The sequence below is a fragment of the Pithys albifrons genome, chromosome 7, assembly GCF_047495875.1.
Source record: "Pithys albifrons albifrons isolate INPA30051 chromosome 7, PitAlb_v1, whole genome shotgun sequence".
NCBI classification, from domain to species: Eukaryota; Metazoa; Chordata; class Aves; order Passeriformes; family Thamnophilidae; genus Pithys; species Pithys albifrons.
The window spans coordinates 8,148,621-8,171,896 of NC_092464.1; the positions used below are offsets into that span (position 1 = coordinate 8,148,621).

The 23,276-nt window shown below is 42.4% G+C and overlaps 1 protein-coding gene across 3 annotated transcripts in view; it reads left to right on the top strand.

Moving 5' to 3' along the window:
• The window catches only part of DPP6 (dipeptidyl peptidase like 6), a 547,763-nt gene that overhangs the window by 140,515 nt on the left and 383,972 nt on the right, over positions 1-23,276 (top strand). Inside the window, exons 1-2 of one of the 3 annotated variants that reach the window (XM_071559975.1) lie at positions 5,612-5,957; positions 6,199-6,559. The exons of the other annotated variants lie outside the window; for them this stretch is intronic. Coding sequence (XP_071416076.1) covers positions 6,359-6,559 — 201 coding nt within the window. The 5' untranslated portion in view covers positions 5,612-5,957; positions 6,199-6,358. Of the gene's footprint in view, positions 1-5,611; positions 5,958-6,198; positions 6,560-23,276 lie in introns of those variants that run through there. 3 annotated transcript variants of the gene reach the window in all.

Sequence of the window (23,276 nt, forward strand, 5' to 3'; positions counted from 1 at the left end):
GTTGTCATGGAATATCTGACTTGAGCATACTGGCAGGTTACAAAGCAGAGAAGAATATGTGGGACCAGTTCAGCAACATTACCTGAGTCTTGCTTGGATGCCAACAGCTCCTGGCATCCAAAACAAAATGTATTTAACTGTAACTTTAATACCTAACATCCTAGCTTCTCTTGAAGATATGGAATTGGGATGTCACCCTAACTTCTCTCAGATAAAGCTTCCAAAGACAGAATAGTAGTTAAGACAAGAAGGACAGTCTGCACTAGAAATTTCTCTTGGTCTGTTTGGCAGTACTAGGTGCAGAGGTAGGCCAGGACCCCAATGTGGTGTACAGCTGTACAAACACATGTACATCAGTGCCTTCTTTCTTTCAGGCTTTGCAGTTGCCTTTTCCAGCACCAGACCTGCACAGCCATTGTTCCTGACTCCTCTCTTCTGTGGTTTTTTTCTTTTCCCTGTCTTTCATCTTCCCTGAAGAACTGCAAAATCATAAAAAAAATATTGGAAAGACCTTCTTGGTCATGTGATCTATCCTTTTGCCAATTGGCAGGATTATGCCTTGCAGCACATTTTCTAATGCCTCATAGAGACTATTTATAAATGCCCTCAGCTTTAGGACTTTCACCCATTTCCTTTGGAAACAGCTCTGCTCATACTACCAGGAAGAACCTGTTGATATTCAGCTATGTGTTCTTGATTTCATTTAATTAGGCGTAGGTGTGTATCATGACTCCTTGGTGGATAAAATCACCTGTCTACTGACCACTGAGAGAACATTTATCCACCAGGTATGAGAGGTACTCTCTGGAGCAGCTGATCTCCCTGGTTTTAAAAATCCTGCCATTGTGTGGCTCCAATTAACCTTTGTATCACCCCAGCCTGTCTCCCCACTCTCCAGGCATGTTAGTGCTTTCCATCTCTGACGGTTTTGGTCCATTTCTTCTCTGCTTCTTTGACCTCAGTTGCCTTCATCTTCTTTTTTTCTCACCCCCCCCCCCCCCCAGTACTTCACTGTGTCCCAGTCTCTTCTATATGCTTTTCATTTTTTTTTCTTCACTGCTTCCTCTGGGCCCATCTCTTCCCCTGAAGAGCCTTTTCTTCCAGTCTACATGGGTTTTTTCCCCCAAAAATCTTGTGCCCTCTAAAGCCACCTTTGCCCACTGTCCCCAGTACTTGAGTATCAGCATTTTCATTTCCCCACAGAAAACCTTCATTCAACCACTCATGGAAGATTGAATTATTCTTGCAGTGCCCAGAAAACTAATTTTCCCAATGTTTCTTAGTCCACCCTGGAAAGTTGTCTTGCTTGTTTAGGGATTTGTGTTTCTTTTTTTTTTTTTTACATCATTATAAGGCCTGCAAGATTATTTTTCCCAATAGAGTGTGATGCCAGAGAGATATGGTTCTCTGTATTCTAAGCTCACTCACTGTCCAGTGCTGCATTTCTGCGTAAGTTGCTCTGAGATGCTACTATCTCAAATAATGAGCTAAGAAAGGGAACAGATTGGTGTACTAATTCCACAATATGTATCACCCCTCAGCCTTCTGCAGCCTTACTGTCACTTGTCTCGACACAGTGGTTTGCTCCCCCCAGCACACACATTAGATCAAAATGAATGATCGAGTGTATCTTCAGGGATTGCTGAATTGGTGTATTTGACATAGGAGAGATATTTTCTGTTCTGTTTTGGTCTGCACAGGTTTTCAGTTGACACCAGACAGCAGATGTATAGAAGGTATAAGCTTGGGGCCATTAGAGATTCATGAGCTGGATGTTTTTATCTTGGCTAACAGTGGTAATAGAAGTTAAAATAGTGTGTCTTTGTTTCTCTAGTGCCTAGAAAGTTGCTATTATGAAAAATGAGAGATTTTGTGTTAATAATTACAGTCATTTAAAGAGAAAATATTTGCTTGGCTTTTTCTGGGATGATATAAAAAAATAACCAGGAAATTCTAAAATTCCTTGAAGTTCCTTGGAAAAATGAAAATATAATATTTTCAAAAATAACAAGTGTACTTGAACTACTGAATTTTTTTTTTTGTTAAAAAACCCCTCTAATCAGCTTCTTAATAACTGTCACGACTTGAAAACTAGAAACATGTTTAGCTCTGTCTGCAACAAAGTCTATATTATTTAGATAACAAGTTCATAAATTGCTTTGTCAGAACAGAAGAATGCAATATGAATAACAACCCTTGAATTCCCTGACAGATAGAAGGAATATCTAAAAAAAAAATTATCCAAGAGTAAGATTGCTGGATTGTTTCTTTACAGTGTTATTCTGGTAGCCAGTATTATTCTGAGCTTGCTTGTCTGAAAAAAAGTATTTTATGTAAAGTTTTAAAGCCAGTAGGGCTTGGGTTTGACCTGCTTTTGATTGTGTTACATTAATAGTGCTGAAATGTAGGGACACTGTTTATTTATACAACATGAAAAAAACCCTGTCATCTTTATCTGTATGCTTTAAAAATGTCGGTAAAACATACTTTGCTGCTGCAGGGAAAATGTCTTAAACTAGCACACTTTATTTTGATGGAAATGTCACTAGTTAGGAATCAAATCTCCTTTCAAAGCTTTGGTTATTGAATTAAATATACAAGTAAGACACGCTTGAGGACACTGTTTGTTTTGAAATGCCTTGATTTTTACCTTGGGATCTCTTTGCAGGATTTAGGGAAAGGATCTTTCTTACATATGTGTGTTTAGGAATTTTGTGTTTGTACTTCTGAAATATTATGCGTCTTTAAACTTATTTCATAACACAAATTGCTTGTTTCTCCTCAAATCTCGCCATAGGCTGAGAAGGTCTTTTGCTGCAATGAAACTCTGGTTACTGATCTGATGTTTATTACCATTTTACTCTTGTGTCTTGGTGTTTCCTGTATTTCTGTGGGGTTTTTTTGGACCCATCCCGTTTTACATGCCCTGTTGATGTGCACATTGTATGACAGTATGTGGTCATATAACCAAGATGTCATAGAGGCCTCTGGGCTCCAAATCATGCACAGGTGAACGACAAATTAACCATGGACTTGCAAGTGAAGAACAGAGGGCTTCCAGCACTGAGCAGTGACTCAGGAGCACTGGATTGTGTCCCTCCCTAACAGGCAGGCAGGACTCCCAGAACACATGCTTGTAAGGCACAAGCTACATCCTGAGATAACTCGTGTGCAGCAGACTGGAGCACTCTCCAGAGTCCCTAATGAAATCATCTGGGTCTCCTATGACTCAGAAAAATCCTCCTGCTTTCAGTAATGCCGTCAACAGACTGATTCTACTGAATCTTATTGCAAGAGTTTATTCAAGATATTTCTGCCTCCAGCTGCCTGCTCAGCCCTTCTCCACGAGGTCACTCTCACTGTAGCAGGGTGACAGAAATGTGTCTTGCAGTTCCCAACTGGTGCAACTCATCTTCCTTCACCCACCGTGATACCCAGAACATGACATGACATTGCTTCTGCTGTCCCTGGTCTGTCATGGAGTGGAGAGCTGAAATCAAGAAGGCCTTTAAATAGCTGTAATTATTTATTTTAGGGCAAATGAATCACAGCCTGAAGCTGCATGATCAGGATATTTTGGTGGATGAGGACCATTTGGCTGTTTGTTTTTCACTGAGTTTTTTGCAATTTTGTGTTCCTTTAATTTGATTTTTACATGAACCGTGTACACACCTACATTCACAATACATGTGTGCATGATTAGATAAACTCAATTACATGAAATCGTGGTTCTTAAGAATTAAAACAATGGATTTGGAGTTGAATTGGTCCTTAGTGGCTCTTTCAGTTTTGAGCAGAGCTGTGAGGCTGAATGTTTTCTTTTTATGTGCTTTCTTTGAGGCCTTTTAATTCAGACATTTAATCTTCAGGGTTTTTTCCTGCCTAGTGGTTTCATCTTACTGTTTTTGTGGCTTTCTTTGATTATTCCTTTGTGTCCTAGTTTTTCCTTAGATGTTAAAAATGTATTATTTCTTTTAATTTGTTTCTCTTGATCCTTTTTTTCAGTGCTAGTTGTCATCAATTTCAAATACCATAAAGTGATTCCTAATGCAGTTCAACACGGAATTTAGCTGAGCTACCTGTTCGGACTTTTGGTAGTCAATTTGTGCCTGAAACAGATGTTATGAGGGGTCCAAGTGGCTTCTCGAAAGTTACTTCTGTTATGATGTATGTCACTATGATTTAGAAGCCAGACCTTTGCTTCAGAGTATTGTGTGCTCATCTTGTTTTTTAATTAAATGTCAGGATCTCAGTTGTGAAGATGAAAATGATTTCTTCTTTCATGTTTGTCAGGAAGGTGACAGAGCATTTGCTTTTGTTTTCTTGCTTGATCAGATAAGGTTCCCTTTTCATCTAAATGTTAAGACTTTTCATCACTGACTTTGAAGACACAAATAAAAAGCAGTGGATGAGAATATTCAGATGTAGAGAGATTTTTGATCAGGCAGTTGTTGAAATCATGCAAGGAAGGATAGTTGCACTTTAAAATTTTGTATACCTGATCTACTGAAGTGAGAGGCCTTTTTAAGACTGGTGAAATTACATATATCAGAGATGGTATTATCTTAACAGCTAAAACTTTAATCAAGGACAGTGTTTAGTAACGTTTCAGCTCATCAAATCCCCTAGTAAAAGTATACCCAAGTTTGTGAGCCCTTCAGCAGCAGCAAGTCTCTCAGTGGGAATGGGCAAAGGCTGGATTACACTTTGTGTGTTCTAATCCAAATCTCTCTGGTAAATTTAGAGGTCAAAGAGGAGGATTTGGGGAAGGAGAAGGGGGGACAGCAACTCTGTCACTTTCCTTTAAACCTAAGCATTTGTTGCTATGGAAACCACGGAGCATGATGCTGGAGCAACAGGATTTGTCACCCTCCATCCCGACGCAGCCGTGCTGGGCTGGCGGGGGCTGACCCCGAGCCCAGGAGCCTTGGCAGAGCACTTGCCGTCTGTCCCCGCCGACAGCGTTGATCAGCGGCCGCGGTTCCTGGGCCGAGGAAGCGGAGCCCGCAAGGGCCGCGGTGGCGGGCGGGTCCCGGCGCGGTCCCAGCCCCGCATCCGACCCTGACCCCCAGCCCAGCCTGGCCCCGGATCCGTTCCCGACGCCGGGACCGCGGTTGTTTATCGCCGGCCGGGAGCCGTTTTGGGCGGATTTCCACTGAGTGGCGCTGAAGCACGTTTTAATGCAGCAAAAAATGAATTAATATAAAAATAGTAAGAGAGACACGATTTACCGGATTCTTTTAAAAAAGCAACGACAACAACCTCCTCCAAAAAAACAACCCCGCAACCCTCCCTTCTCCCTCCTCTCCCCGGCCATGGGGTGAAAGAGGAGGACGGGCGGAGGGGACGGGGATTTGCACTGCCCGCTTATCGGCCTGAGCCGTGCCCGCGGCCGCTGGGCAGGGCAGGGCAGCGGGGAGGCTTCGCCCGCCCTCCCCTCGCCCCTTTCCTGGGGCCGAGCCTCTCCGCGCACACCGGCCTCCCAGCGCCCCTCCAGCTGCGAGTCCCGCCTTCCCTCCTCCCCGCCTCGCCTTCCCCCTCCCCACCTCTTTTCTTTCTCGCACGGCTGGCGATCAGGTGTCTGTTGCTCCTTTTTTTTTTTCTTTTGAGTTGTTTCCCCGGGAAAAAAATAGGCAGAGGGGGGGAAAAAAAAAGAAGGTTCCGAAAAGGAGATGATTGTAGAAGAGCCCTCCTTCCCCAGAAGACCAACGTGCTTTGAATGAGGCTTCCCAGCCTCTTCCACTCCGTCTCACACACTCTGTCACTCTGCCTCTCGCTTCTGCACACTGTTGGTATGCGACCTCGGAGGCGACTGCTCCGCCACCTCTGCCTGGGGAGCTGCTGACAGCCAGCGATTGAGCCAGCCCCCCTTCCTTTTTTTTCCCCTGCTTTTGCAAACACACACGCACACCCCCAAAGCACATTTAATGCTGATCCACTCAGGCGCCATTATCGGGGTACGTCTTCGTGGAGTGTTTTGGTTCTTTTTTTTTTTTTCTGTCTTCTGGGGTTTTTTCCTTCCCAACGCTGGATGGTGCAGCATTCCCGGGGCCTGTGGTGTTACGGCTCGATTGCGTTTTATTATTTATTTATCTATCTTCTCTCTTCTTCCCCCTATCACTCCCCCCTTCTCCGCTCTCTCGATCTCTCCCGTCCACCCCCCCCCCCCCCCCTGCTTCTTTCCGGGTGCCGGTGCAGAGGACCGGGGAGCAGGATCCCTCCCTCTCCCTTCCACTGATGTGAGACTGATCCTCACCCGCGTGTAGCATGCTGTAGCCAAAACAGAAGAGAGGAGGGGAAGAAAAAAAAGAAGCGGCTCTCTTCCCTCCCTCTCCCTCGTTTCCCGCGGATTGACTTCATGGCTTCACTGTACCAGCGGTTCAGCGGGAAGATCAACACCTCCCGCTCGTTCCCCGTTCCCCCCGAAGCGAGTCACCTCCTGGGCGCCCAGAGCAACGAGGAGGACGGAGCTGCCGGGAAGACCTCGCGTCCATTGCAACAGGAAAGCAGCCGGCCCCGCTTCCAGTACCAGTCGCGAAGTGACTGCGAGGAGGAGGATGTAAGCGCCTGTGTCCTTCGCGTGGGGTTGGGTTGGGTTTTGGGTGCCCCCCCTTCCCCGCCCCCCGTCCTGCCGGATGCCTGTGTGCCCCTCTAGGCTGACGGCGATTTCTTAGTTTGTTCGCTCTTCCAGACGGGTCTTTGCGCTCCTTTTCTTCCCCCGAAGTGCGGGGGATAGTACGGGACGGAGCCCGCCGGGAGCGAGTCGAGCCAAGGCTCGCCCGCCCCTGCGCTGTGCTCGCACCTTTCCCCGCTACCTGGGTCTTTGTGCGGCTCTCCACTTCCCTGGAACAGTGCTGGTGGGCTCGGGGTCAGCGTGTTAGGAAACGGCAAGTGCAAGCTTCGGTCTCCTTCCTCCAAGCCGGGCGACAACGATCGCCATCCTCCCTTTAATTTTTTTTATTTCTATTTTATTTTATTATTATTCCATGCTTTACCCTTTAACACTCCCCCGGGGCAGGAGTCTTCACCTTGTCCCTCCCTCCTTGCTTTCCCGTCAGCCTCCCCCCGGCCTGGCAGCGGGGAAACTTATTAACCCCTGAGCAGCCGTTTCTGGATCTCTTTCCCCCCTGCCCGATGTCCCCGGGAGAGACCCCGCGGGGAAGGCGCAAACTTCGGCCGCGCACCTTTCCCTCCCGCGCTGCCTCCGAGAGCAGCGACTTCAAAGGGTGCATCTACATATCGCCTTAGTAACGAGTGACTCATCCAGGCCGCCGGCTGGCTGCGTTGTCCGATAGAGTTAAACTAGCCTGGGTCGATTGTCCCTAGTTCTTTCGGAGTGGCGAGGAGGGGGAAGAGGGGATTTGGAAAGCGAGAAAACTAAGAGAAAAAGAATCAGTGATAGATTAAAACATATGGCTCCCCATTGCTTAGCTTTGCAGAGGGATTTGAGTGTGTTTTGCCTCTGTGGAAGCACACACAAGGGGAAGCAAATGGCTGCAGTTGGGAATAATATTTGTGTCTGTTAAAAATACTTCTTGCCCGAATGGGATGCATTAGCTTAGCGACAGGGTTCAGCTTTGGCTCTGAGAGCCTTCCCCAGAAAGGCACTGCTTCAAACCACGACAGCAGGTCGGCTTCACTTGGAGGAGAGAGTTAACGCATGCAGGGAAATTTCCTCAGGTTATGTTTTAAAACTCTGTCCATTTTCCTGTCCCTTCGTAAAGACTTTCGAGGTCTGTAGAGCAAGTGCACTTCTGCCAGCGACAAGCCCAATCGACCTAAACCTCTTCCCGTGGTGACTGTCATGCTGTCATGGAGGCCAACGGTGACAGGAACCTGAATTGAGTCTTGCTTGTGACCAGCAATGATCTTGGCACTAACTGCTTCTTGGCCCTGGCCAACTGCAGAAAGGGACTGGTCCCCTTTCCCATGCGCTGACCCTTCCCTGGTGTGTCTGGGACAGGGGGCCCTTCCCGGCGGCGTGCTGGGCTCTAGGTGTCGCTGCGAGCCAGCGCAGTGCCGCCGCCGGGGATGGGCTCAGGCACATTTCCCTCATTATTTGTTTTAATTTCGCTTCCCTGGATTTGGAGACAGATGTCTGGAGCCGCTCCTCTGGTCACCAGAAGCACTGAGCCCGGAAGCAAAGGAAAGCCCGCAGTTTAGCATGTGCGAGTGATTTCTCCTGACAGGCTCCGAAATATTAATAAGGATATCATCAACTTCTACAAGGAGAGGGGGTTTTTTGTTGGTATTTTTTGTTGTTTTGGGGTTTTTTCTTTTCTCCCGTCAGACTTGTGCGTGGATGGAGAGCATTGTTGGGCAGTGCCGTTTGTTGAGGGAAAGGTGCCTGCCTAGATGTCCTCTGCAATGAAGTGCAAAAACTGTGGCCAGAAACAGGGGTTTGGGGTGACTTCTAAACGCACGTGGACACTTAGTGTGAATAATTTTTAGAGGGGGAAACGTGTCTCAGAAAGTGCCCCGGACCAGTTCGGGCAGTTCACAGGTGCTCCAGTCCAAGGGAGACAGCAGGGCAGCTGGCGCTGGTGGTCTCCAGCGGAGAGTCGTTCAGATGGGAAGGACGAAGCCATGACGAAGCCAGTGAAAATGGTCTTTAAATCGTGCGTTTCAGGAACTGGAGTGTCCTACCCGCGAGGGAGCGGAGGCAGAGGGCAGGCACCAACAAGAGCGGGGCGGGACCGCCGGACGTGTCCGCGGTGCTGAACCGGAGCGCAGCGACGCCCGGTGGAGCTGTCCACGGTACCGAGCCCGACCTGTCCCGGGGCAGGAGGAGCTGTCCACGGTACCGAGCCCGACCTGTCCCGGGGCAGGATGAGCTGTCCACGGTACCGAGCCCGACCTGTCCCGGGGCAGGAGGAGCTGTGTGTGGTAGCGAACATGACCTGCCCCGGGACAGGAGAAGCTGTTTGCAGTACCAAGCCTGACCTGCCCCAGGGCAGAAAGAGCTGTCTGCCGTGCTGAACCACTCCTGTTCCCGGGTCAGAAGGAGCTGTCCGCCGTTCTGAACCCGAAAGGGACCAGTGCCGAGGTGATCTGGTAGTGACTTCTCACTCTTGTATTTGGCGAGATCATGATGGACACGGTGGATTCATCTCCCGCCCTCGGTGACAGCAGTTAGGCTCACTCAGGATGAGCAAATGCACCCTTGGGCATGAAACCCCCGAGGAAAAGGGAAAAGTGAGACAGGCAGTGGGCAAAGACTATGGGAGAAGTGCAAGGAGGGTGGTCTATTTGTGCTGGGTACCAGAAGCATGAGCTATTCCTTATCATGGGGAAGGGCTTAATGAGACAGCATTGGAAACATTTTTCTAAGATGATTAGATTTCTGTTTTCTGTTTTGCACAAATACTATAGTGGAGCATTCACATTGTCTTTCAGCTTTCAACATCAATGCAGTAGGCAAATTCAGAACTTAAATATCTAGAAACAAAGTTCTTTTTCTTCTTTCTTTATATTTTTTCTTTTTTTTTTTTCTTGCCTTCATTTGGAAATATCAAAACAAACCTGAGAAAGAGACTGTTCTGTTCTTGACTTTGTCATGTGACTAATAATCGGGAAAGAACTGAATGTTTTTTATGGGTTACTGATGATGACTTTTCCTACTGAAATATGTGTGCTGCATTCAGCACTATATTTTTAAGCACCAGTACAGACCTCAATGCAGTACAGAACAGAGAGAAAGACAGGCTCTTGCCTTTGAAGGTCACAGTATTGTAAGCATTTTTTTCACTGTAAGTACTACTGGTGGAAAAATACTACATGAAACCTATACAAAGCTAAAGAGGAGGCAGCAACTCTCTAATAAACAAAATTTGAAACGAAGACAAATCATGATGTTGTATGACAACTGCTCACTTTGCTTTACAGTCACCATTGAGATAGACTTAAGAACATTGCTTTTGTAACATGAAAGTTTAGCAAAGTTGAAGTCACAACATTCGCTAGAATTCTGAAAAGTCTTCACTCTGTTTCAGCTTGTGGCAGGTATATGATGGAATATATTTCTGTAGTAGACCTAACTTCTAAATAAAACCTGGAATAAATACTGCAAAATTTTCTTGTTAATTATTACTCTGATGAGACAATCATGCTATTTGTAGGAGGAGTAATATGGAAACCAGGTTCTGTATAATTGACCCCAGAAAACCACTTTTTGGTTGGCTCTGTGGTATTATTGACATTGAACTTAATTACTGCAACAGCTGTAAACAAAATTCTGATTGCATTTTTGCCTTGTTAAAAGATTAGCTTTTCACTAAATTTATTTAGATATGAGCAGACATCTGTGAGAATGCCTCATTCAGTTCTAGTGTGGTGGTATAGCAGTTTATGAAGAATTTTGGTAACATAATTCTCCTTTTTAGTTTGATATGATTACTTTTTAGATGAGTGATTTTGGATTGATGAGATTAATGCTTTCCATATTAAACTGTGAAAGGGATTTTCTCCTACATGTTGACTTCAGAACTTTTTTTCCCATAATATAGGGCTTCTTCATTTCTTCCAGTCTTTTTCTTCTTTGGCATCACCATGATTAATGAGTTTAATTTTTGCAGGCAACTGCCAGGAGGTGCTGAGTAAGATGTATCATGCTGATTGTGTGTAACACTGCTCCTTTTAATTACGGGGATGATAACAATGCATTAATCAGGTGCATAAAAATTCAGCACTTTTCTGTAACACAGAATATTGGTCTATTTTATCAGGCACTGACTATAAAACAACGATCACAGAAGTCCTTCTTAAGTTGAATTTTGTATGATAAGTTATCTGTTAAAAATATTAAACCTCCCACTGAAACATCATAGAAATTTTCTATGTAAAGAGCCATATGCTGTGTTTCTACAGGTTCATTACTTAGCCAAAACTGCTACTGGCTATAATAGGAGAGTTAACCCTATAAAAGAAGCTAGTCTCAAAGTATGAAATCTCTCATTATTGTGAATATTTTTTCAATAACTGAATTCTGAATATTTCCTTCTTTCCTGCATTTACTTAAAACTAAATGTGACCATGTACTGTACTTTACTAGTTTATTCAAACTGATTTACCTTTTGAGAAGTTTTTAATTTAGAGATAAATAGAGATCATTTTGAGATGCTTCAGTAAAACTGTTTCCTGCTTGGATAAATTAAGGATTTAGTAAATCAAGTATCCTTTGTTAACAGAGTGAGTCTGAGAAAGTGAGACTCAAAGCCAGAAGTGTAAAAAAATGTAATTTGGGATGTCAGGCTTGCTGTTGCATGTAATTGGAAGTGTTAATTTTCAGTTCATTGTTTGTCTTATTGGAATAGATATTACCTCCTAGAAATGTGTGTCAAGGACGGTGTTTCAGAAAAGTTGAGGCCTGAGCTTCAGGCAACAGGCATTTCAGAAGTGGGGGTGTTTTTTCCTAAGCAGCTGAGTGAACTGATTGTATAGAAGGGTTTTAAGGACTGCGGGAATCATAACTTTACTGTAAGATATAATAATTTGAATTGTAAGCAGAAGTCTGCCTGCAAATATGAATTGTTGTACATATGGGCAGAAAGTACTGTGTACGTCTGCAAGAATCTCTTTTGCCTCTTCTTGGTGAGCTTTGGAATGTTGAACTGAGTTATCATACAGCCATTAAGATATAGAGAGCTGAGACTAGTTCTTTCAATGGAAATAGTTAGGCCTTCTTGACATACTGTAAGCTCACCTTTTGAAATTAATAAAAACTGAAGCTTTCTTTCTCCAAAAAGAATAGTTATAAATCTTATAAAAATCGTTGGTTATGTTTGCATGGAAGTCCATCATGTATTCTGTGATTACTGAATAGTGGACACTCTGGTGTGCAGATGATATGCTTTTCGTACCTTGCTTTATAACTATATAATTAAACCACCATATGATATTTTCTACTGGTTTAAAATCAGCCTCTGTTTCTACAGTCTTTACTAGCCATGGTGATGATACATCCACAAAAAAAAAAAATCTACCAGAGAGAATGTATTTTTAAGTATTCAAGAATAGCTGTCTTAGGGGGCTGAATCATCTCTCTAATGGTAGTGCACTGTGCAGTAGGTTGGGATATCTCATGTAGAGTACTCGCCTTATGTTATTTCTCTTTTTGTCGAGCAGAAAGAACAGACTGAGCCCAGGGTTGGAGCAGGGTTGGATTCTAAGGGGCTTTCAAAGACCTAGGAGGTGGGGAAAAAAAAATCTGTGTGTGCTGTTCTTCAGATGCTTGTATATTTTTGTGCCAGAAAAGGCCAGGCAGAAGACTGTTCTTAGGTGTCTATCGCAGCTTTGTAAAAGCTCTTTGGGAGTCAGATTTTGTCCCTTGAAATAAAGACCTTTAGAGTATTTTAGGCTAATATATTTATTCTTGGGGTGGTCCAGCAAAATCTGCCATTATAGTTCATTAACTGCAAGTTGATTTTACTGGGATTTTTGCCTGATTTGCTGGATCACTCCCAGCACGTTGCCATGAGGTACGAGCATTTTCATACCTTGACCAAGGGGTGGCAGCGTGTCGCGATCACACTGTTCCTATGGAGTGTTTGGTTTCTACTTGACTTGCTGTTGCAGGAAAGCACCAACCACCCACCCGTGTACATATTCAATTCCTTGTTGCTTCTTTAGGTCTGATTGAATTGATGACAGTTTTTTAACTCTCCTTTTCACATTCAGGGAGAAATATTTGTTTGCAAATCTCACCAAAAATGGATCAACAATACTTTTAAATGGCCCCATATTGAGGGGGAAGAAGAGGAGAAACAAATCTTTCTTCTAAGGAAGTGTTTTTCTCTTTTCTCCCAAAAGAAAAGAAAAAAGCCAGTGTTTTCCAAAAAGCCTCTTTCACTCATAGCAGGTAGCTGCTCACATAGTGTAGCTTTTCAAAAGTACCCACAGATAATTTAGGTTTGTAATTTCAATATTTTTCAAAAGATTTGTGGTCAAATCAAAAAGTACATAGTAAAATATATTTCCTGATTAGATGCATAAATAATATTTTTTGTATCAGGTTCTTACTCATATATTCTCCTATAACTCATATAACTTTGAAAATGTTATGTGTATTCATTAAATTGTGGGTGTTTGGTACTGATAAGAGTCAGTGTGGGTGAGTTAACTGAGTTAAAGCAAATTTTTAGTCTGTGCATTCATCTATAATAATAGATCACTGAGCCATAGTCTTTATTGGCAATATGGAGCTACAGAATGGAAAAGAATGGTCATTGGGCACATGAATGTTTTGCACGACAGAGCAGTGCAGAAGGGAACAGAGGGAGAGTGTGGTGGTACAATCTAGTAAGGTGTTCTGAAGGGTGAATGGGCAGTAGTTTTTGTATAGTGGAAACACAAGTTGTTCACAACTTTTCCACCTGTAGAGTGTTTGGGAACTTTCATTTCCCTCATTCAACCAGAATTTCAATTATGTCTCAGCTTTTAAGCACTTTAATTTAAAGATCTTACATAGTTTGTCTTGTTAAAATAGCACTTTAAAGTATTCTAAAGATTACAGCAAAGGTTTATGCAGTTTTTACACTTCAGGGAACTTGTAATGTGGTGTCAAGGAGAGAGGTAGAGAGGGGTCTGATACTCATTCACTTAGCAGCCAGATAAGTTTAAACAAAGGTATCAGAGTGTGTGAGATAATGTGACAATGTGACTGGCTGCAGATGAAAACTTACCAGATTTCCATTGAACATGTTTTTTAAGTGCTTATCACTTGCGTGGTGTAAATTTTTTTCCTCTAAGCAGGTTGCTTTTTAGTGCAGTTCAGTTGTGACATAGATTCTTCCATGAGTTACTGTGCCTGTGCCTTTTAAAACTGCACTTATTATTATCTTCACTTGCAGGTGGGAAATTGGAGGCAGAGTTGACACATAGACAGTTCATCTCAGCTTTACGGCAGTGACGGTCTGCTGTGGCTCAGCCTTGTGAGCTCTTGCAATTTCTGGTTCTGGGCCCCAGGGACTTTAAGACTAAGAAATTGTTCCAGTTATTGCCAAGGATATTCTTACAGGTGTAAAACTAATTGTGAAGTCTGGCACATTTAAGTCTTTGCTGTATCTAACACTCATTTCTGACAGTTTTCATGTGACATTTCAAATGTCTGATGTTTCCTTCTAGCTGCTCAAGGCTTTGGAGTTTGCTCTGAGCAAAAGGAGATTTAAAGCATCCAAAGGATAGGAGTACCTTAGTGCTTTCATTATAATATTTCAGGGAGGGGGTGGTTTGGGGCTTTTTATTTCTTTTCTGTATTTGTCAATAGCATCTGCTCCAGCATTTCAAGCAGATTTCACTCTAGGCAGACCTCAAAAGCAAATGCAAATTTCTCCCCAGGCTTGCTGTCTTGGATGTACAGAGCTACATGAAACGGAAAAGCAGCAATGGGAAATGCCTGGTAACCTCAGCTCTAGTTATACCATAGTCATTAATTTTAAAGTGTTTATGACAAAAATATGTATGTGTTGCTTATTGTCCATTAAAATGAGCTCCAACCATCTATAAAAGAATGTAACTGTGGTGTTATGTTCAGAGGAAAAATGAAGACTGAACCCATGGAGACTGAACAATTACAAATGTTATTTCAGTCTCCAAGCCCTAGATCTGAAGACACTTGGTGAGCAGAACCAGCAGGACGTTTATGCAGGATCCCTGTGCCTGCCACTTTTCTCCTCTTTTGGCAGAGGCAGAGGGAGAATTAAGTCCAGCATCTGAGCAGCAGCAGGAGGCTTGTTGCTGCCTGTTGTCCCTTCTCAAGGGTATAAGCAGTGGTTTGTAGAGCCCAGTCGTGTAGAGTTTGCATCTGTGAAGATGAATTCAAGTGTCCTGCAGTGCCTCTGGCTAAGGGGGGACTAAAAAAGACTTTTGTTTATAAGGGCGGCCTTTGGCAAAAGAAAAAGTATGAACTGCTAGCGGTAGCAAAACAGAAATTATGCTTGTGCCAGAGTCATAGAAAAACAGCCTAGTAGCAGCTACTGCTGCTCCCAGGTAAGGTGTTATGAGACATGCCTCTGGGTTGGATGGCTCTTCCCATTTGCTCCCAAGATCTCTAAGTCCCTTATGAGCAATAGGGACAGCAAGCACAGCTCATCTCTTCCTCTCTCCTTTTCCCCAGCCCTACCTCCAGGAGTAAAACACTGGCTTTTTTTACACTGCTGGGAAGCCATGAGTCTGTTCTTCCTCCCTATCTAACAGGTGGCTGCTGGCAACCTTATCTCTCTGTGCCCTGGCGCCTAAAGATGGATCTCCCAGGAGAACCTCAGATGGCTCCTCTCCAGCCACTTCACAGTGACATGCCCTCTGGCATAGCAAAATTCATCTTCTGCCTGTCTCCCCTGCTCTCCTCCCAGGACAGGCAGAGTGGGTTATGTTGTATTCCAGAGGAACAAGGAGCCTTGAGTGGAGAGAAAAGAGTATATTGGGGACTGCTTTAAATAGTGTTTGACCTCTTGCATAAGAGTCTGATTGTCCCAAGATAAGTTTATTGCATACATAGCTCTGAGATTTGCACAGATTGCTCTTGGGATTATGTTTCATGTGACTGTAGAATCCTATCTTTGTTTGTCATTTATTGCTAAATCCCTCCTCATGTCTCTGGATAATCTATATTAAATATGGTTTGTCTTTGGTTTTGTTTTTCCTGTTTCCTTTACGTGCCAGGGAACAAAGGTAATACTTTAAAAACCCCAAACTTCTATTACAGTGTTGATAAGGAAGCTGTAGAAATCAACAACCATGTTGCCATAGAGGCATAAATGGTTTGTAGTGAACCAAAGATTTCCACTTTTACTAGTCTTCCTTAATACAGTTCCTCTGTCTGCTCTATATTAACTTTTCCTCTTTAATTTCTTTTTTCTTCTTTTTTTCTTTATTTTTCTTTTTTCTTCTGTTTGTTTTCCATTTGAGTGTTTGTAAACCCAGATAGAAGAGGAGACACATGGAGAAAACACTAAAGGTATTATAGTGCTTCACAATGGTCTCTCTGATAAAGTAGATGCTATTGAAGCAGCTGCTTTGTTCTGTTGTGAACTGCATCACAAACAACACTTGTCAAAACACATACAGTAAGTCATTGCCAACAAGAGTAGTTAATTAAGGCTGACACAGCCAGTGTTTAGGATCGAAGTAACCCCATCTATTGTACTTGCCTTGTTTATACTCTGTATTTGAGGGTGTGTGCTTGGAAGAGGCTTCTTCAAGGAGTGGGTAATTCTCACTGGTTTCTGGCTATGTTTATAGACCTTCTGTTGTGGTGGCATGAATCTTTGGTAGAGCATTGGAGTAACTGTTAGGGAAGTCTTGCTGTTGCTGGATCAGCCACTGACCTGCTGCATGACCTTCAGCTAGTTATTTATCCCTGTAGGGCAGGACCTGCATCTGTTGGATACCATAAGGAATCAAGGCCATGACTTCATTTGTGGCTTCACTGTGGTGGTGTAGAATTAAATAAATTGTGCTTTTGGCCTAAAGCTTTGGGCTAATAAGAATACATAGAAACATGAGATTATTAATAATTACTAGTGCAGTCATTAATTCTGACAGTGGCAAAATTTGTGGGAGCATTGCTAATATCCCAAACAGGCCTGATTGTGCTTGTTTATAGTGGGCTAAAGGTCTCTCTCATTACAATGTTTCACAGGCAGTGCCAGGAACTGATAATCACTATAATGCATATTTTTTCTTTTAGCTAAGAAAAGCTAATAAGCATCTGTAGTTTTGAAAATGTCAGAATGAGCCAAAGTGCATGCAATTAGATAAGGATAATGTAGCAGATAATAAGAAGATACATGATGCTGGAGAAGCAGTTATCAGACCGCTGTGCTTTGGCTGCTAAAGTGCCATGTGTCATATAAAAGAAAGTGGTTGTTGGTTGAGGGAAAACATGCCAGAAGTTGTCAGAAATGGAAATGCAAGCTAATGTGGTAAAGTGACAAGGTTAGTCCTGGGGAACTATAAACATGGATGTCAGGCTTTTGATAGATGGAAGGGTTGTCTGGGTTAAATGTCATGTACTTGGTAGATGGGAAAGGCCAATGAGGAAAAAAAAGGAAGCAAATATAGAAAGGAAGATGAGCAGAATGGAGTAAGTTGTGATTGCTGTCTCTAAGGTTTTCTTTTTTCATTTTTTTTTCAAAGACTCAGTCTTACATGTGACATCTGGGCTGTTCTGGCTACTTTAATGTGCTAAAACCTTTCTCAGACAACTTCTGTGCCCAGAAGGAGATACAGCAGTGATGCACTGATTAAGTCAATTTTCAATCAGTGTCCTCAGTTTAATTTGCCCCTAGGGGAAAGAACTGAGGTAGACTCCAGAAGCAAGAGGAAAAACAAGAGGATGAAAACCAGACAAGGGGCAATGAAGGAAAAAAAGAAAGAGGAAAGCTGTGACGCAAAAAAAACGGATTCCAGCTCTGATACTGGAAGACAAGGAATTTTGCTCCTAAAATATTTTTTGCTGTAGGGCAAAATATTTCTTGTGACTGAGACAGAATATTCCATATTTACCCTTTCCTCCTAGTTAGCCTAATGCAGGAACTAGTTCTGGGCAGGAGGACAGGTTCTGTGTAATCTGGAGGAATAGGGATTTTTGTCTAATGGTTTTTTTTCCTGAAATGTCTCTTCCAGCCTTTATCCCACCTCTTGTGACGTGTTTCGATGTCTCCTGAGGGAAGAGATTGGAAGCCATTTCTCCTGTATTTTAGTTCTATGATAATTTTTACCAGATTTTTTACTCTTTAGAAAGAACCAAGCATTTAATATCTTTATAAAATACCTGACAGAAAAGCCATACAGTTCTCATCCTCTTCTCTTCTATAACGTCTTTAAGATTTTCTATAAACACTTAACTAGTGACCAGCTATGTAGTGTTACAGGTGCAATCTTAGAAAAATAATTTACTATCCTTACGAAATGTGTGAATTGTGGATAACAAATTACTTTGTCCCCTTCCATTTCAGTTTACAGCAGACCTTTTTTTTTTTTTTTTGGTACCTTCAGCTTGGATTACGGTTATATAGAAGTTTGTGTTTGATGCAGGAGAGGTTTCAAGGAGAATCATAGAATCACAGAAGGTTTAGGCTGGAAGAGATCTTAAAGATCACCTTTGTCATGGGGAGGGACACCTTCACTGTGAGCATTTGAACTCAGGAGGGGTTGAAATTCTTTTCCCATGAATGTTCAGGGAAGGTAACAGCACCTTCACAGCATGTAAATGGACAGCAAGGATAAACGTGACCAAAAGGGATACTTTTGTTGTTGTTGCCTTATTTTTACAATTCAGTCAGTAGAAAATCACATTCTGTTCAGTACATTGTTCTTCTGCAGATGTTGGTCAAACTAGGAGAGTGAAAGGAGAGTAAATCTGCTGTCTTCTCTCTTGCTGGGTCAAGAGGGAATATTTTCTTTCTCTCACAGACATAAGGGTACTCATAACAACCACACAGCTCTGTAGTGGCTCTCTGCTCTTTGGATGAGCCAGAAAGAAGTGCCTTTTGGCACTGGACAGACAAGGTGAAGGTGAAGAGCAAGGTTAAAGCCAGTTTAATCCCACTTTGTAAATCTGCATGTGAACTCCTTGAAATTATAACCATGTTCCTTTACTATTTCTTCCTGTCTATGCTAAGTTGAAGCTCTTCTGGGAATGAGCTTTTGGCAGATAGCACATTGCTATTGGGCTGGAAAGATATGTGAGTATGCCATAGTCAGCTTTTTAACTGTGCAATTTAGTATAAAATGCAGGGAGCAGCAGTGTGAATCAGAGAATTGAATTTGCTCTAAAAGTTCCACAAAAGACTCCTCTTTTGCTAAAGACAGATTGTGCCAGTCCAACCTGAAAAACTGTAATTTAATTTGAAAGCACCATTCTGCATTCCTTTCACCTGATCTCGATTGGTGACAAGCCATAAAATTTCTCTGTGGTCCACTGGAGTTCAATAAATGAGAATTTCCTAAGTTCATAAAATGATTAAAAGCACTCCAAATGTATACTATTAGCAAGGATTCTGTGGGACAACTCAATCAGCAGGCGTCAGGGGCCTTTGTGAAGGGCTTGGTGAGCATTGCTTGAATAGCAGATTGCTGAGACAGGTAATAGCTGAGGAAAGGACTAATAAACTGCAAGGCTTTATGCTTAAAGGAACTTAACAAATGATAGTGCATGTGTGTGACAGTGGTTTTTCTTGTTTGCCACAATGCCGTGAAGATGAATTGTACAAGAATCAATGTCTCTAGCAGGGATAAGTGATATCTGTGTGGCTGATTTTGGCAGCAGCTCACTCCTGTGTTTTTCTTTAACCCAGTGCCTTGGACAGCAGTGGAAAGCAGAAAGAAGTAGATTGGTTTTAAGTGTACTGCCTATATTTCATCTAGAAAACTCATCTTCTTCCAGCATTTTGGATCATAAACCAAAAAGTGAATCAACTTTCATCGAATGTTTGTAAGTAATGAACTATTCAGGACCGTTCTGTTCTGTTCAAGGCATTTCTACAAACAGAAGAAGGATGATTTATCGAGTCATTGCAAAATACATGTTGGACTTTAGGGATAGCCCTTCCTCTCTCCCTCTCCCCCTTTTCATACAGGTTGCCTGTGACTTTCCAAGCAAACAAGAAAATGTGACTATTTTATTTTTCTGTTCCATTTATTTTTTCAGGAATGCCAAGCAGAGGTTTGTTAAGGAGTGAATGAGCAACCAGATTTTGGAAACTGAGCCTCTTAATGTCAGCTTAGATACTCCAGACTTCTAAGGTCAGATGAAGAAATATGCTGGCTACTTTTAGTCAGTTGGATTATTGGAGAATTTGTCTTCTGCCATTGCTAAACTTTCTGATGAAAAGTTAGACCGTATGTCATAGTGCTTCTTTCTCTTTTCTTCCGTTGAAGCTCACAGCATTCCAGCACGGTACATCATCACAATCTGTTCCTTACATCACAGTGACATAATCTGCAGGGTTTCCAAATGTAAATTCATGTGCTTACTGAAAGCCAGAGAGGCTTTTCATACTTAATGGGCCTTATCAAAGCAGGAGATTAGGATTTTCCATGACTTGGCTCTCCCTGTTGCTGGTAATGGTGGAAATGGAGAATCTCTCCATTCTCAGGATTTCTACCTAGCAGAAAGTTTCATTGTCAAGTCCAGGCATTTCCAGCATTTTTCTTAGTTAACTTCAATAATCACTGTTTCTCATATATTCAGGTCAACAGGCCCTTCTCTGGGGACAGTAAAGGTTTTTAAGATGTAGGATATTGTTGGAATAAGAATTGATGGTTGTAATCTGGTCATAATTTTTTAAAGCAGGAAATAATAAGATTTTTAAGATGTTGAGCGTTGAAGTATTGAAATAGTCTTCCAGAAAGAGCAGGGAAAGATAGAAGTTATATCTAGCTGTAAGACAAATCTCAGATATCCTACTTTTAGGGGATTATATACCTCATCTTGGAAGCAGAGAAAACACAGGGTCCACTTTTACAGCTAAATCTGTTGAAATTTTGCATGAACCCATGGAGAGGTCTCTGCCTCCATTGGGGTAATGGGAACTTCAGTTTTAACTATGCAGGCTAAACATCTTTTCAGAGAATGTCCTGAAGAGGTAAAGGTAATTACACTCACTGTAAAAAAAACCAAAAAATAGTGCTTATAAAATGGCTTATACTTGGCTGAATCCAGCATTTCCAGATATTTTTGTAAGATAGTTCAGTCAGGTTTATTCAAGAGTCCCTTGATTTCTGGATTTTGAGCAAATTGTGTCAGATGTATATGGTGTTTCTGTGAGCATTTTTAGCTACCTCCCCTGTAGGCCAAACACTTTTTCATTTCAAGAGAGGCAAGATGTTAAGAGGTCTGTCACTAGGAGACTATTGACATTTATGTTGCAAATGGTCTGTGTCAGAAAATCCAATTCAGAGCAGTTTTTCCCCCTTATTGTTGTAGAATTGTTTGTTCTTTTTTTTGCCAAAGTGCTTTACTTTAGTTGTTTCTACACAGAGTCCCAGAGTCTTTTACAGACGGTACCTTTGCCTATCTCCATAACAAAGACAGATTGCAGAGAAAAGCCTGTGGATGAGATGCTCTTGGAAGAATATCAGACAGTTTGTTTTCTGTTATAGGACCACTATAGCATATAAAAATTATATGAATTGCAGATTTTGATATCTAAAGAGAATTTAGTAACTCTATACATTCAAATTATTGAGAACACTTTCTGAGTTTGAACAGCCTCACTGGATATTTTCCTTTTTTAATGCAAATGATCTCTAGGCCATAAGAGCAGTGCTGTTCATGTTACAGAATTGCACAGCTCTACACACCCAAGTTCATCAAAACCTCTCTGTGACTTAGAAATAGGCAATGCAAGAGTTTGCTTCTACCTAGGAACACACCTGGTGCCCTTCAATGGCTCATTGCACTGTGAGAGTTCATGGTGGGTTTAACATGATTTGAAAGAGTTGAGTAATAAAACACAAATTGTTTTAGAACAATTTGCCTGGAGGAGCAAAACTGCCCATTGTTATGTGGCATTTGTCTAGTGAGGAGTCTGGGTTTGGTTCTTAGCCTTATTCCAAACCCCCAGGATGAGCTCTTGGCTGTTGCTGCAGACTCAGGAGAGATCTCCTCTCTCTTGTTCTTTCTGAACACAGGAGGCACAAGTGAGTGTAAAAATTACTCAAGAAAGTGGTACTACAGGCAATACCAGGGAATTCCTCTTAGGTTCTTCTCCTCAGTACCCCTAATGCTTCTTTTTCAAGCTCACAGTGAGTCAAGATGTTGACAGTGTGAGAGTGGCAGTGCCTGGCTTGTGAGCAGCTGTGTCTTTACTATGTCTGGCCCTGAGCACTTTTGAGAACTTGACCTACAGCACAGACTTGTTTCATGCAGATACTTCTTCAAATCAAGCAACAAGGGCATATGTGTGAAGATGTTTAATGTTGCAAGACTGCTCTAAGGCATGAAGGTTTTTACCAATTGTTCCAATACTGGCAGAGGAAAAGGGCTCTCTCCCTTTTCAGGCAGTGCAGGAGGGGAACAGCAGAAGTGGTGCTTTCTGAAATGTGTACTGAGGCAGAGTGGTGATGGTGGTGCTATATCAGTGCAGTTAGAGGCAGAGGATGCAGGGTGACACCTTCTCACTAGTGTGAAGAAGTGGCTTGGGGACTCAAGATAGAAGGTATATTGATGTGGTGAAAATTGGCAGAGTAATCTCTTCACCTCCATAGCAAGTTAGCCCACACCATGGCAGTGGCATGTGACTGGGAGTTAGAGAGCTGGTTTCTGTTCCAGGATGGCATTTAATTTTTCAGGGATGTTTAAATCCCTATGTTGTATTGGGCAGATTTTCCAGAAGATTTTGGTTATGCAATAAAAGCCGTCTGATATTGTTTCCACACTGCTGTTAAAATGAAGTGTTCTTATTATATCCGATAATCTTCCTTGAGCTTTCTGTTCTTGATGATTTTTCTAAGCCCTGGGCTAAAAGGCATTGTGATAGAAATTATTCACCCAACAAAATGTCCAAACTGGGAAGATCTAAAACTCTTTCCCTTTTTTTTTTTCCTTACTCCCAAGGCAGCAAAGATCAAGCAGTACAGCTTACACTGCTTGAAAGTGCTAATATATGTGTTGAAGACTCAGGATTTTCATGTTATTTGACCTGGAATTTCACATGCCACCAAACACACAGTCAATTTAAATCAGTGCCTCCCCAGGGTGATGTCTGCCCAAGGGATGAGTGTCCCTCATTCCAAAGCTACATGTGCAGGGCTCAGTGTGATGTTCTTGTGGAAGAGCTAAGGGTACCACAAACACTGGGTTGTGCTTATGCAGTGCCAGCTTTCAGCTGCTGCTCATCCAGATTAGTCAGAACTAATTTATGTACTGATTACTAACACTGCTATAAACCTTCAGTTGCTGATAGAGGTTGTTGAGGCCTCTTAAATACCTCTACATAGTATTGCAATATACCTCAGAGTAATCATCACAATGTCAGACATTCAAAACTTACCAAAAGTGCTGGATTTAAAGTTGCCAGTGAATCCCTTAATTCATTTTTTTCTTATATTCATTGCTCAAGTTTCTTTGAGTGCCTTAGGTTAGTCTTTAATTAAATGATAGTATGTCATTGTGGTTGAGTTTGATGTTTTGCACAGGACCCCTCTTCCCATACTCACAGTGGTTTAATGAAAAGCTCTTCAACATTTCATGTTATACCCATTGTTTAATGTATGGCCCTAGGCCTTACTCTGCACTCTCTTCAGATGCTGCTTAGTTTTCTTTTGGGCTTTTC